We start from the raw sequence: 13699 nt of genomic DNA, 5'->3' as shown, positions 1-13699 counted from the left end.
CAAGTCCCCGATCTTCAAGAGAAATGCTGACTGAGGAAGAGTCTGAATACAAGCAGGAATCTTGCAAAAAAACCCCAAACCCTACCAATCTCCCCAAAAAGGGGCTGTTTATTAAGCCTTTGGGAGTAGTCCACACCAAATGGTCCATCTGTATATTTTGCTTAATATATATTTGCTTAATAATATTTGCTTGAACTGGTACATCCAACCTCTGCTACAAAAGCTGTTTATTTTCCTTTTCTGCTTTATTATCATCTATTTGTCATTCACATCCTTTCCTTACAGCAAGCTAACCCCAATAATGACAGCACATGTACTCTAGAATTACTACGGTGGGGAGCAGAGGAAAAAAATTGCTTTACAAGTGATGCCAGCAAATGTACAGCATTCAGAAGAAAATAAGCAAGAGAGTGACAGAGAAAACTGGGAATTAGTAACTAAGTTAACCATTATTCCTCCTACAGTCAGAAAAACACATCAGACCACTAGGTGAGAAGGGGGCAGCCACTTTACATCAGCTCCAGTCTCCTGATGCAGCACAAAGTGAATTTAAGCAGAGCTAATACACAGCTTAGTATTCTTTTTCCAAGAGACTGAGGAACAAAAATCCCAAAATACTGGCTTCTGCCCTCGTTTGAAACTTTGCTCACCATAATTCAGCTTGAAAGTCAAGGAGCTACACTGACTTTAGATGTGAAGCCTGTACTTAAGCCTGGGATGTGCTGCTCCTCTCTGGAATTCAATATGTGCATCCAAAGCAATTGGAAGGGAAAAACAGATGAGCAATCAACTGAACCTTGTAGCTAGTACTTTGCTTCAATAGCAGGTTTTGGAGAAGAGAGAAATTGTATGGAAATACCATGGACTGCAGTGTGATCTTTTTGACAGCTTCACAAACTGCTTAAATGCTTTAGAGGTCAAAAACCAACAACAACAACAAAAAAAAAAAAAAGGAAAACTGTTTTCCAGTGTTCCCCAAAAAGGTGATTACAGTATTGCACTGCTGGACTTGCAAACATGTCTCATGACCACATCCAGTTTGAGTGTCAGAGTGAGATTTCACAGCAGCAGCTGAACACGTGTGAAAAAGAGAAGGAAGAGGGCAGGGAAAGGCAAAAGGGGGAGTGGGGAAACCCTCCCTGTCTGCTCTGCAAAGGATTTGAAGTGCAGCAGAGAGGAACCCTGTCAGCAAATGCCAAACCAACACAATACCTGCCAAACCACACCTTATCCTTCTCAATCAGCAAAAAAAAAAAAAAAAAAAAAAAAAAAAAAAAAAAAAAAAAGAAATTATCCACTGCATGATTTCTCTTACCTCACCAATAAAAGGGCTGGTTTTTTTCCCTTATTAGGACAAGCTCCATGCTGTAAAATTCTGGCTCTAATAAGTGCCTTTAACAATATGTGCTGCACATCAGCACAAAAAGAAAGCAACTAATAAAAGTAAAGCACAGAAGGAGAATAAAAGGGCTGAGTCCTAAATTAAAAGGGACGACATCAGCTTAGCTCGAGCTCCAAAATTTGATCATAGATTTTATGGAATGGAGAATTAAAATTGGAATGGATAAATGTATGAAGGCTAACATTATACAGATATATAATTATAAATTTGGCTCTGTGGTCACTTATACATGCAAGCTGCCTTACTGAACTCAAAGAGATTTTTCACTACTTTTAAGAGCTTACACATCCCAAAATATAAATCCAATAGTCACTACATGAAAACAGTGCAAGAAAGGGTTTTTTGAGTATTTGTGGGTTTTTTAAAAAAATAAGACATGGATAGAATGAAAAGTTACAGTAAGTTGAGCCTCTGTGTTTCAATTATTTCAATGACTGATGGAAGTGGTTTTCTTAGTTGCATTTTTAAGCATTTAATTTACTGGACTTTATATGGACATATAGACAGATATATGAACTGAAAAAGCAAAGAGGACCTAAAGCAACCAACAGAGAATTTCCCTGAGTTTTTCCTCTTTTACTCTGAAGTGGGAACAGGGTGGATGGGGAGTGCAGGTTTGGCAGGAAAGGGAAAGGCAGGGATAAGGGATAAAGGAGCAGATAAATCTCCACCACCCCCATCCACCACTGGCTGAACACCTATGCCAACAGTGTGGCTGTGGAGGAGCTATCTGCATTTAAGATCTGCACTAACAATGAATTTTCTAGTTTTGCTGAAGCAGAAGCAAAAACCCTTGTCAGAGTGAAGTGATATGGAAAATGTTCAGGGTTGGTTTTATTTAATTCAGCCTGGAACAAGAAAGCAAATCCTTCATGTAACTATTTTTTTCTTTTCATTTTCTCTTTGAAAGGTAGGAAAATTAGAATCAAAAGATCAAAAAATATCAGAATATTTACAAAAACTGAAAAGTGCAACTCAGTAACTTCTTATCTAGTATAAAAAATGCATTTAAAAAAGAAAGTATTTCCTACTCTTTCACTTTAACAAAGCCAGTTTCAGAAACCTGACATGAACTCATAACCAGCTCTGCTCTGAACTGTTTTGAAAGAGGTCTGGCCAAAACTCTCTCATATTTTCTAAGTTTTACTGAATTTACCTTTCATCAGAAGCAATTCTCACAGCTCATTTCAGGCATTTGGATTCACAGCAAGCTCCTAGCCTGAACCAAGGTTTGCACAGGTGGAGATTTTAACTTAGAATTTTCATTAAACTCTCCCAAGTCACTTGTTCTCTGACAAAACTTGAGATGTTCAATGCTCACAGTCTCAGCTTAAGGCTTTTTTTATGCTGAAAACAGCATCTTTCACTGAGGTAAGAAGGCTGGAAAATCCCAGACATTTCCCTATAGACCTGTCCTCTCTCTGCCACAAAAACTCCCACTCAAAAATGTTTCAGTTCTTCACATAGACTTGTCACTGTTGGGGAACAGCACTTTCAGAAATTGAGACTGGGATTCTTTTCTTCCAAAACAGAAAAATAACCTTACTATGGACTTTTTGGAGCAGAATTAATCAGATATCACAGTGCCACCAACACCATTATCTGTGGAGGAGTCCTCTTAAACCCCTTCTTCTCCTAAAAAATAGCTGATACCAGTCTTAAACCAATCCAGACAAGAAACAGAAAACATAACCTACAATACAAAGAAAATGCTGCAAAAAACCAGAACTTCCAACAACCAGACTGAAGTTTGAACAGAAGCTATCATTTGCTGGAAGAAAATATTCTACCTGTTGGCAAAGAGAACTTCTGCTTTCTCTAGGAACTTGCACAGTAAACACTTTAGTGACCAGCACAGCGAGCCAAGCCAATCCCTATACATTTATTTAACTGACTTCATGTTTTCAGGCCAACCAGAATGATTTCTTGGCTCTGCTGAGAGCTTCTGCTTTTAATTTCTAGTGTATCAAATGCTAACAGGATTATATTCAGCTCTTTAGCAATTACAGAATTTTCTACAAATACCACGAGCCCACTGAAAGCACAGAAAATATCTTTAAACAGCACAGATGAAATGATCATATAAAGGGGCCATTAGAGGACATTTGCAAGAAGTTAGCAATCACATTGTACCTCATTCAAAATAATGCAATAACAGCCTCCTCCTTTTCCCTGGAGAGTCTCCAGAGAGTTAACTTATAAGGATTTTAATGCTCTTTTTCTTTCCCAGTGCAATCTCCTGAGAAGACACGAGCACTTGGAAGGATTACGTGATGCCTCAGCCTGGGAAGGGCAGTATTTCATCATGTGTTTCTCTGAGCAATGCTTTGAAGAAGCCTTTGTGGGTAATGCTGAAGGTGTCTTCCCCTCTTTTTGGCCTGAGGTCACAGAGATGTTTGTTACAGGGGAATAAATCAGTTTCCAAGTTCTGGCCACACGTTTGATTTCTCTTCGGAGTGCTTGCCAAAGAGAACTTTGCTTTTCTTCCCCAAGCATGCTTGACAAAAGAAACCCATGTCTGGTTTTCAAGGTGTGTCTGCTTTTGTTAGAAGCTGTTATAGGTCCCAAGACTCTTAAGATACAGGAAAACAACACTGCAGTAGCTAATCATGCTTCAAGAGAAAACCATTATTTTCACTAAGACACAATTTCAGTGAATTCACTTCTCACTCAAGCTCCCAGCACTGCCCCAACACATCAGGTGTGCCAAGTATAAAGGCAGCACACTGCTGGTTCCCTTTCCTGCCCAAAAGAGAGTGGGAAGAATATCTCCTGCAAGAATATCTACTGGCCCCAGTATTTTAAACAGAACAGCCAGACCCTGATACCTCACTAAACCAGGTCCAGCACAGACTGGAAAGGATCTCAGGGATCTGGAAAGGATCTCAAGGTCACCTGAGAGGTCCAGCCTGCACTCAGGGCCAGCTCCCCACTCCAGGTACCAGGAGTCATTCTTTTCATCACTTATATAATGACTAAAGTGTGCAAATCTGACCCACTGTGCCCTTCCCCTCCCTTGCTTTCCCCCTGCACTGAGTGCAGAGAAATTGCTGCTCTGGCTACTGTGGCTTGTGACTGCATTTCACCACAGAACAACACACAAAAACATGCCATCTGACATGCTCTTAGTTAAATTGTTATTTATTGCCCAGTTTCTGAAATCACAATGAAGGATTTCAGATTCCTGGAAGGGACTTCTTTGAGGGGCTGAGTTTTGGAAATCTCTGAGCTCTCTCTCCCTCCAAGAGCACAGGATTTCATGCTGGAAACTCTAAAAAACACACATAGAAATCCCAGTTGCTCTTCAAAATTTCTCCCAAGCTTTAAAACAAACCCTTATATACATCACAGCAATTTAGAAATATAGAGTCCTGTTTCCTACCCATCAACTCATAAAGCAGACCAACAAAACAATACAGGACAGGAATAAAGGAGATTATATTACTGGCAATATGACACAGGCTAATTGATTTTCTTCTCTTGCTTTCCCTTCCACATTCAGGGATGAATGTGCCATGAGGACTTTATTTGCTTGGTGAATTAAGCAATCTGAGTTATGTGAACGCTTTCACACAAACTGAGAAACTTCTGCAAATTTCCCACCAACAGAATTCTGATTAGAAGTCAGCTCTCCCAACACATCCTTCTGCCACTGAAAAAATCTGAATTCTGCAATTCAGGTCAGAGAAATGCATGAATACAAAGATTTTAGACAACAGAGCACAATGCAGCAAAAAAATAAGCAAAAGAACTCAATCTACATTGCTCATTCCCCAGTTCAACCAGCTGCCCAGCTTGTTACACCATTCTGCTCCCCTTCCTTTTCCAGCTTCCCAGCACCTCCTACACAACATCAACAGGCTAAATCCATACAGATATAATAAACTGGCAACTCACTTGGAAAGGCTTGACAAGTTCTGCCTGCAGTAAGATCTGCTGATCATGTCTGCAGCCGTGAATCAGTGCAAACTGCTGGCAGCTCCAGGGAGCAAATGGACGGGTGATCAGGGCGTGGAATGAGATAATAAAAATGCCATTATCCTTTCAGGCATGTGAGACTCATTGGATGCTCTTTCCACCCCACAGGTTAACCATTTGGTTGGTCCTGTAGCTCCTGGAATTTGTATTTGCATGCTGTCAAGCACATTATCTATTTGGATTCCCCCTCCCCTCTGCTCTGTGATTGTATGATTTTTTTAATTTTTTTTTTTACTGTATTCTCTCTAATAGATCCTCCTCATCACTGGGCTCCCAGTCACAGAAATTCCTGCAGATTTCTCAGCTGCTCCAGCTGCCTGACAAACGCTTGTTTCCCATTCAGCTTTCAGAAGAAGGGATTCTGTTCAGGCAGCATGTGTGAGCACTGAGCAGCCCCAGCCCTGCACAGAGGAGCCTTGGCAAGTCTTGCTCACAGCAAACTCCCATTCCAGCCTGCTGAGAGAGGAGAGGACCAAGATATAAAATAATGGCCCAGAGAACAGCCCACCCTTGTGACAGTAAATCACTGCCCAAGATTCTGCAGGCACTTGCATCCAGTCTAACCTGTGAAAGGTCAAGCTGGATGAGACAGCTCGAGACTGGGGGTGAATACCAAACACAAACAAATCCAAGGAGGTAGGGAGCTGCTGCAAGCTCAACTGCAGTCCAGTTGGTTTAAAAACAGGATTAAAAACTGGGCTGGAGCTGAACCCAGCCTAACAGACTGTCCTCAGTGTTATTCCATGGATTCCAGTGAGCAGAGCAGGAAACAAAAATGCAAACAGTGATTTAAATGGAGGCACCACCACTGACCAGTTTCACATGCTTGGCTCTCATGCCCCTTCCCCTAAAGCCCAAAAATGTGAGCAAACTGAAACCACCTACTGTGCAGTCCTGCCAGGACTGGGATCCTGTTAACCCTCACAAATGACAGGAGTGGGTGTGATGGATCAGCACCCCAAAGGGAAATTTACCCTGGAGCTCTCCTGTGTGTGGGTTCAGCAGGTGGCACTGTCACCTTGGAGTGAGCACATGGACTGCTGCATGGAGCACCAACCCTGACTCTTTTTTCCTCAGAGCTCTCAAGAATCAAAATTTTGCTGCATTTTGCTAAGGACACTGATATTCATTTATGATCTGCTAAGTCCCATGGGCAATAACTGGGTCTTTTTTCCTCCCCAAAACTCTCTCCACACTTTTGATGAGATAGATTTTTTTTTTTTTTTTTTTTGGTGTAAAGGTGTTTTTACAGAAATCCTGTGCTTTATACAAAGTTGAACTATCCCCTTGGCACAAGGGTATTTTTACCCCACAAAGCTGCTATTTCTTCATCCACAGCTTCTGTAGAACCAGCCCTACCTAAACTAAACCCCACATCTTTTAGTATATAAAATATACTTAAATTCTGGCCTGGAGCAAGGAAAGGCCAACAGTGCTGATTGCCAAAGGAGGAAAATATAAATTCCACTTCTGTGATTGCAGAGAGATCTGCAAAGGAGATGAGAGTGCAGCAGGCAGGCAATTGCTTTTTTTTTTTTTTTTTTTTTTTACCCTGCCCTTAAAGGAAGGTGAACATGTAAGGCAATGTTATATATTACCTAAAATACATAGGGTCCTTAAAAATACTCGTGAAAAGGGAGGCATATTTACTCTTCCTGAAAAAGGTATTTCTGCTGCTGAGGAATTACAGAAGCAAAATTCTTCCCTCTGGAAGAGCATTAGCTGAACAGAGATTGTATCACTGTTCTTCCAAAATACACATTTTAATCAGATGCCAGATGAAAGAGTTGATGTTTATGAAATTCTAAATTGGGTTCCAAGGCAGCCATAGAGATTTCTAATACAGATCTCTATTTACTTCTGTGTTACAGAAACTTTTTATTCCAGTTGAGTGTTCTACACTCTTTTCAATCCATCCTGGAATAAATTAGATGATTGCAGTGCTCATCAATTGCTTCCATTCAGGATAAAAATAAAAAGAAGAAAGATTGGCCTCTAAAACACTCCACTCTACATTTTCAAAGGATAGTTTCAGAATTGTAGAAAATCTGCCTGTATTGTCATGCATGACTCTATTTGTTGGCCATTAGAAACAGGGGAAGCCTCTTCCACTTGTAGTAGACTCCAGAACCATTTTAAAACAGTCCTCTTTGGACAGTCACAAGAATCACACTTTTTCTTCCTTCACTTTTCCAAATACTGCTTGGAACTACAAAATTCTGGAAGAGAACTTCAGTCCAGGTGAAACACAGCAGTGCAGAGCCACCTGCCCTGGAAGAAGCAGAATGGAACACACCGTGCCACTCTTGCAATGTGAAATGAAGAGGATCTGAGGCAGCTACAGATCCCTGCACTTCATAATCCCTTCAATATTTGGAAGTCAAATGTTTGTTGTTTACCTCAGCCACTTAACCAAGAGTTACAGTACACTGTGGCCCTGAGGTGAAGGTCTTGTATATGGAGCAAGGAGAGGCAAATCACCTCCCAGACAATCTCAAACATTCACATGGGCATGTGAAGCACAAAAAAAATGATAGGGGCAGCAGACATGTCTCAACCTGCATTCCTTGAATGTCCTGATGCTTCAGAGATCTAGGACACCAAAACCCCCAAGGAAAGCAGTAGAAAGGGAAAAAAAACTAGAGCAAACAAATGCTGACTACACCAGAGCACCTGTGAGGTGTCCCTCATGCCAAAGAACTCAAGGGAAATGGCTCTAGCAGAGTGTGAGGTTATCTACTGCAGCTACAAAAGGACCTACAGGGCCTTTCCTATCTTCTGAACATTAAAAGCAGTAAAATGAGGAGGAGGAAGGAGACAGGAGAGCTTTCCAAAAGGAAATTATTACTGGGAGGTTCCAATGTCTACTCATGCTAACAATAAGAATGTCCAGAGGTCATCCAGAGAGCCACTTAACATTTTGTTTGTTATTTTTACTTTAACCATTTCCTGCAGCCAAGGCAGAATTTTCAGTGAGCTGATCAAAAATGCCTGTACATATTTTTTTTGTTTTGAAATCATAGTGAATTTAGAACCTGTCCAGACCATGATTTTCCCTGTGCAGTTTATACATTTCTGTCCCTATTTGTCAACAGGGAATTTGCTGTGATGCTCACTCTTCTTGTCCTGTTATTCAAATACCTTCATGTTTCTTTAGCTGTTTAGTCCATGTTGAGGCAATTTAAAAACTTGCAGCAATGTACCTGGTTGGTTTCAGAGACAGGGAATAACTCTCCCTGCACTGCCCCTTCTCTGTGCCACAAATCTGAAATAAGCAGGCAGACTCACAGAGAAGTTTGCAGAGCTACTGGCATTTTGCAAGAGATCTCTGTTTTTTATGAAAACCCATTCTAATGACATTAACATCTGCTCCTTATTTGAAGAATATTTTTAACTGTTCCCACCCTGGGAAAATGAAAGATGCCACAGTCTCTTTCATGTTCTCACGGAGCAGACAAACCCTGTTGGTTTTTTTAAGGTCTGTTCTGAAATGCTCCAATACAGTTCACTGCAGGGAACTCAGGGGATGCATCTCACAGGGCAAAAAGCATCTGCATTCACCATCCTAGGAGATTTCCTTCTAGGACACTGGCATGTGAGCCGGGAATTTATTTCACAGATGAACAACACTTTGTGTGTTAAATCACATGCTGAAGGTAAAAGCAGCTCATACATAAGCTCTTGGAGTGTATCTCTTGAGCACTTATAAAAACAAGACTATGTACTTTGCCATCAAATAATGCTGAGCTGTCTCTTACTATGTATTCTTTTTCCAAGTCAAGCTGTAAATACCTCAAGTAACAGAAATTCTGGCATTTCCCAGTCCTAAGTTTTCCAAGCTCTAAGAACCCATCCTACAGCTCTGATATCTGTTCTTCCCTTCATTTTTAAAATCTATCCCATAGTTATAACAACCTGTGTGCCCAGAAAGAGCAGCAGTGTCAAAAATTCTAATGTGTTCAATGAAACATAGCTGTGAAACCCAGCTATGTACTGTATGTGGATTTATGTATTAAAATACATAAATACATTCAAATTGAAATCTGTAGGTTTGGGCATCTGCATGTGCAAATCACAGAGCCACACACAAGCAGAATTTGCATGTTCACACTGACACATTATCAGGTAGCAAATGCCTTATCAGAAAATAGAACTATTTGCATAGACAAGTTCTGCAGGATTGGAAACACAACCCTTGTACCTTAGAATGCAAGAGGAGCCTGCAGCCTGAAATTAGGAACATTTCCAAAAGATGTAGCTCCAGATAAGACCCATAGAGAGTCCATGCAGCATCCAATCCTATCTGATGCCTGATTTGCTGAGATAGGATGGACCTAGGGAAGAGAGTTTAATTTTCTCTGATTGTCCTCAGTTTTTGAGGTAATATTACCCTGCTTTTCACATGGAAAAGCTACTGACTGCATGAATGGCTGTAACAGCAAACAAAACAAACTCCAAGTGTTAAAATCATATTCCAAGGAGAACTATCACTGTAAATTGAAACTTGATTCGAAAAATATATTTGCTGGTTGTTTGCATTCTCCATCAGTCAGTCAATGGGGAAATGCACAATCCAGAAATAAAGCAGCATAACACTTCCACCAAAAGCTTTTTGTTTTATGTCATGTTTTCACTGCTTTCAAATAAGCATGGAGATCCAAATAACAGTCTCCACATAACCACCAGGACACAGACAATGGTCACTGGAGAGCTGGAATGGAGGAAAGTGTAAGAGGGAAGGAATCACAAAGGCATCATCACTTCTCCCTGTGCCCTGGCACTGCCACAAGTGAGGGGCAGACTCTGGTGCCCTTCTGCTCTGAGCAGGACCCTTTTTCTCTCAGCCAGAACCAGCAGCAGATGGAAGGGTCACTGTTTCCCCACTCAATTCTGTGCTTCATGCATTTCAGGGACACATGGCAATTCTCGCAGCAATAAAAAACCATCTACTCTTTTGGCTTTCAGACTTTAAAATTTGCTGTCTCTCATTTATACCTGAATTCTAATGGCTATTAATAAATTTCAGCTTTATCAGTGTGAGGGAAAACACTCAAAGCCCAGACTTGTAGGGACTCTGCTCACAGCCATGTGGGATAATACTTGCAGAGCCCACAAAACACAAAGCTGCATAAAGCTGCCAATCATGTAGATGCAAGTTCTCTTTGCCCCAATTGTTTCTGGCAATAGGTAATTTCAACAGCAGGTTTTATATGAGATTATTAATGTTATTTTTAAAAATATTGGAGGCATGCTGCAAAGATAACTATTCACTTCAAGCTTGGCCAGCAAAGGCAGAAGGAGCCACAATGTGGTAGGTGTGATACCAACAGAGATGATAGATGCATCTCCAGGCAAAACAGGCTCTGCCTTGATTTTACTGCTGAGAGGGCATGGGTGGAGGCCTCAGCCACAGCTCCTTATCACACAGAGCAGTAAACAACAAAAACACAGAGTGTGGAACGTTGGATGTGTTCACCCCTGTGTGAATGCCAGCAAGAGCATCCACTGTCCTTTCTCCAGACTCAAGTCAGGGTGTGAGTCCAGGCTTTGGGCTTGATCCTTCACTGCTGGGAGAATTTTAAATAAATGCACTTTATATAAATGCATTTAAATAAATGTGTGCACATGCACACAGCTCTGGGAGGAGAAAAGCAGTTCCTGCTGGGCCATTCTTGTGATACTCTGAATTTTCCTGGTGAGCAACATCCAAGCCCCAGCCAGGATCTCACCTCACAAACACCCCCATAAGCTCAGCTAGCAAAAGCCATCCCAATTCCACAAAGGCATCCAACAGCTTATGCCACTTGAACAGCTCAGAGGTATTCAAAATGCAAACTGGACCAGAAACACTCAGTCTGGACCTCTGTTATCCCTGAACTGCAGCTGGATCCTCAGACCTGCTTGGTGCAGGTTCATGTTCAGTTCTGCCCCTGCCTGACTGGACCAGGCATGTTTAATATCTGGTTCTGGCCCTTGGGTGTTTAGCTTTGTTTCACAGGCTGCACAGGGATTACCAACTCACCGGATGCTCCCAGGAACTTTTGGAGAGCAAACAGTGTCAGTTTATTTAATAACTTTCAAAGTGAAACTAAAATCTTGTCCAAATCATGTCTCTTCTGATTCAATTAAAAGGCACCACACATACTGCACTGCTCTGTTAATCATTAACCAAGTTAATTCAAGACAGAAGATGAATCTTTTCTTTCTTTCAAAAGCCTCCAACCAGTGGAAAACTTAAAAAAAAAAATTCCAGAAGAAGACCAGTGCAGTATGATTTTTGTTAGAATGGTCAACACTTCAGTATGCTTTTTCCCTTTCTTGTCTATTTCTGATTCCTATAGGAATGCATGTTAAAAGAGAGGGGTTGGGTTTTTCTCTTGCTTGGCAAAATACCTTTCCCAAATTTTCTAAATATTGCCTGGTATTTACGTCAATGTGACAGTCATTGGGTTTGACAGGAATCAGATTGCTAAACCCACACAAAAATGTTTTGGAAATCAGGGGCCAGCTATACATTCAGTTTCATTCAAATCCACTTCAGCAAACTGGCAGAGAGTGGATCTGAGCTGTCTCTGCTACTCCATTTCCACAATTCACAGCAGAGGTTCCTTTGGATTTTAATCCCTGCACTCACTTTGAGACCCACAGCTCCTGCTGCCTGATCCATCTCCTCAGCACTCCCACCCCAGTCCATTTCCAGTTTCCAACATGAGCTAGCAACACATCAAACTTGTTCTCCCTGTGCAGCAAGCTTTGCCAATTCCTCCATAGAGGAACCAAAGGGGACACCAAACTGTGTGAGAAGAAACAGGATACATCTATTTTTCCTTCTTGAAGGAGATCAAAACAAAACCACACACACAAAAAGGCTTCCTTACTTTCTTCTCGTCTTAGGGAAATCTAAACACAAAGTCACCCAGTCTCATCTGCACAATGTGTTGGGATTTCCCTCCTGAAAGCAGCAAAGGGTAGAGGCTGAACACTTCCACAAGGACTGTCATATCAGATCAGGACATCAAGGCTGGATTCTTGCCTCCAGCCATGCCTCACACCTAACATTTCAGAGGAAAGCAGTGGGAAAAGAAAAAAAATGCAAACCCCACTGCACCTGGCTCTTGGAGCAAAGTTCTCCCTGCAGAGCAGAATTCCTCCTGCAGGCAGGCAGGCTTGCAAAAGAATGAAGAAGTGATTTACTACATGGCAATGGACACAAAAGGGCATCAAGAAATCAGAATTAAACCACCACAGCACAGGACACAGTCCCAATCTGCACCAGGGGGGGTTTAGGTTGGACATTGGGACTGATTTCTTCACCGTGCCTGGAGGTGTGTAAGGAAAGACTGGTGTCTTGGACTCAATCTTAGAAGGCTTTTCCAAATTAATTGATTCTGTGATAAATGTTCAGTGATTACATCACAGCATGTGCATCAAGTGCACAATGATGTGAGGGTTTAGGTTACTCCAGTGTAACAGAACACCCAATTGTATTTTTTTTCTGTTATTTCCCTGCAAACCCAACACTATATTACCAAATACTATATATATAAGTGCTAATACTTGTTTCTGCACTGAAGTACCTGGAACCTGTTGTAATGTATAAAAACACCCTGTCAATAACTCTTTTAGGCTTTCAATATCTACTTCCTAGCTTCTCCTGGAAAATGGCTCTCTGGCCACCCCTTACAGCACCAGGACAGGACAGCTCTGAGCCAACACTCAATCCATTGATTTCTTCCCATCTGCAGTGACAGACTACAGCAGGAAAAGCAACTGTGAGTGTTCACCTGTGTTTAAGGGAAACTGGGAAACAATTAATTACTTTCTTCTCACAATCTTTGAAACCCAGTAGCTTCATCACTCTCACCAGGATCAGCATCCCTGCACAATTCCAGGTCTCCCATGTCACTGCACTGTGTTCTTAAGGATTTGAGTTGTGAATGAAAACAGAACTTTGCCAAACTTGCACCAGCCTGCAGGAAAGGGTCTGAACCTCAGCTGTTCTTTTGCTCCTCAAAGAACAGGAAAATCCCCTTTGCCACCACTAGACATAAAAGAAATCCTTGTCAGCTCTCACTGGCTGTGATGGGTCTGCATTCTCTGCCACTAACCAATATCCTCCCTTTAAATACAGTTCCTCATAGAAACTGAAAAAATTGGAAAAAACTGACAGTAAGGGGCTGAAGTGAAACACAGCCTTCCCCAGAACAGCTGACAGACCTGTCTTCAAGGAGATTTAAACAAAATACCTACCAAAAGAGCCAGTAGCAGTCTAGTTTGCATAGAGAAATATCAACCACTAGCTAGAAAGAAAAATAATTC

General features: G+C 41.4%; 1 protein-coding gene across 14 annotated transcripts in view; it reads right to left on the bottom strand.

Annotated features, from left to right (window-relative positions):
* Positions 1-13699, bottom strand: part of CALD1 (caldesmon 1) — a 190435-nt gene that overhangs the window by 37800 nt on the left and 138936 nt on the right. Inside the window, exon 1 of one of the 14 annotated variants that reach the window (XM_079304069.1) lies at positions 5300-5555. The exons of 12 other annotated variants lie outside the window; for them this stretch is intronic. In XM_079304069.1, the coding sequence (XP_079160195.1) occupies positions 5300-5346 (47 nt within the window). In that variant the 5' untranslated portion in view covers positions 5347-5555. Of the gene's footprint in view, positions 1-5299; positions 5556-13699 lie in introns of those variants that run through there. One more of the 14 variants, XM_079304063.1, reaches the window with a different exon arrangement.

The sequence above is a fragment of the Erithacus rubecula genome (genome assembly GCF_903797595.1).
Source record: "Erithacus rubecula genome assembly, chromosome: 4".
Classification (NCBI taxonomy): Eukaryota; Metazoa; Chordata; class Aves; order Passeriformes; family Muscicapidae; genus Erithacus; species Erithacus rubecula.
The sequence above is the reverse complement of the archived record's forward strand: the minus strand, read 5'-3'. Positions and strand labels throughout refer to the sequence as shown.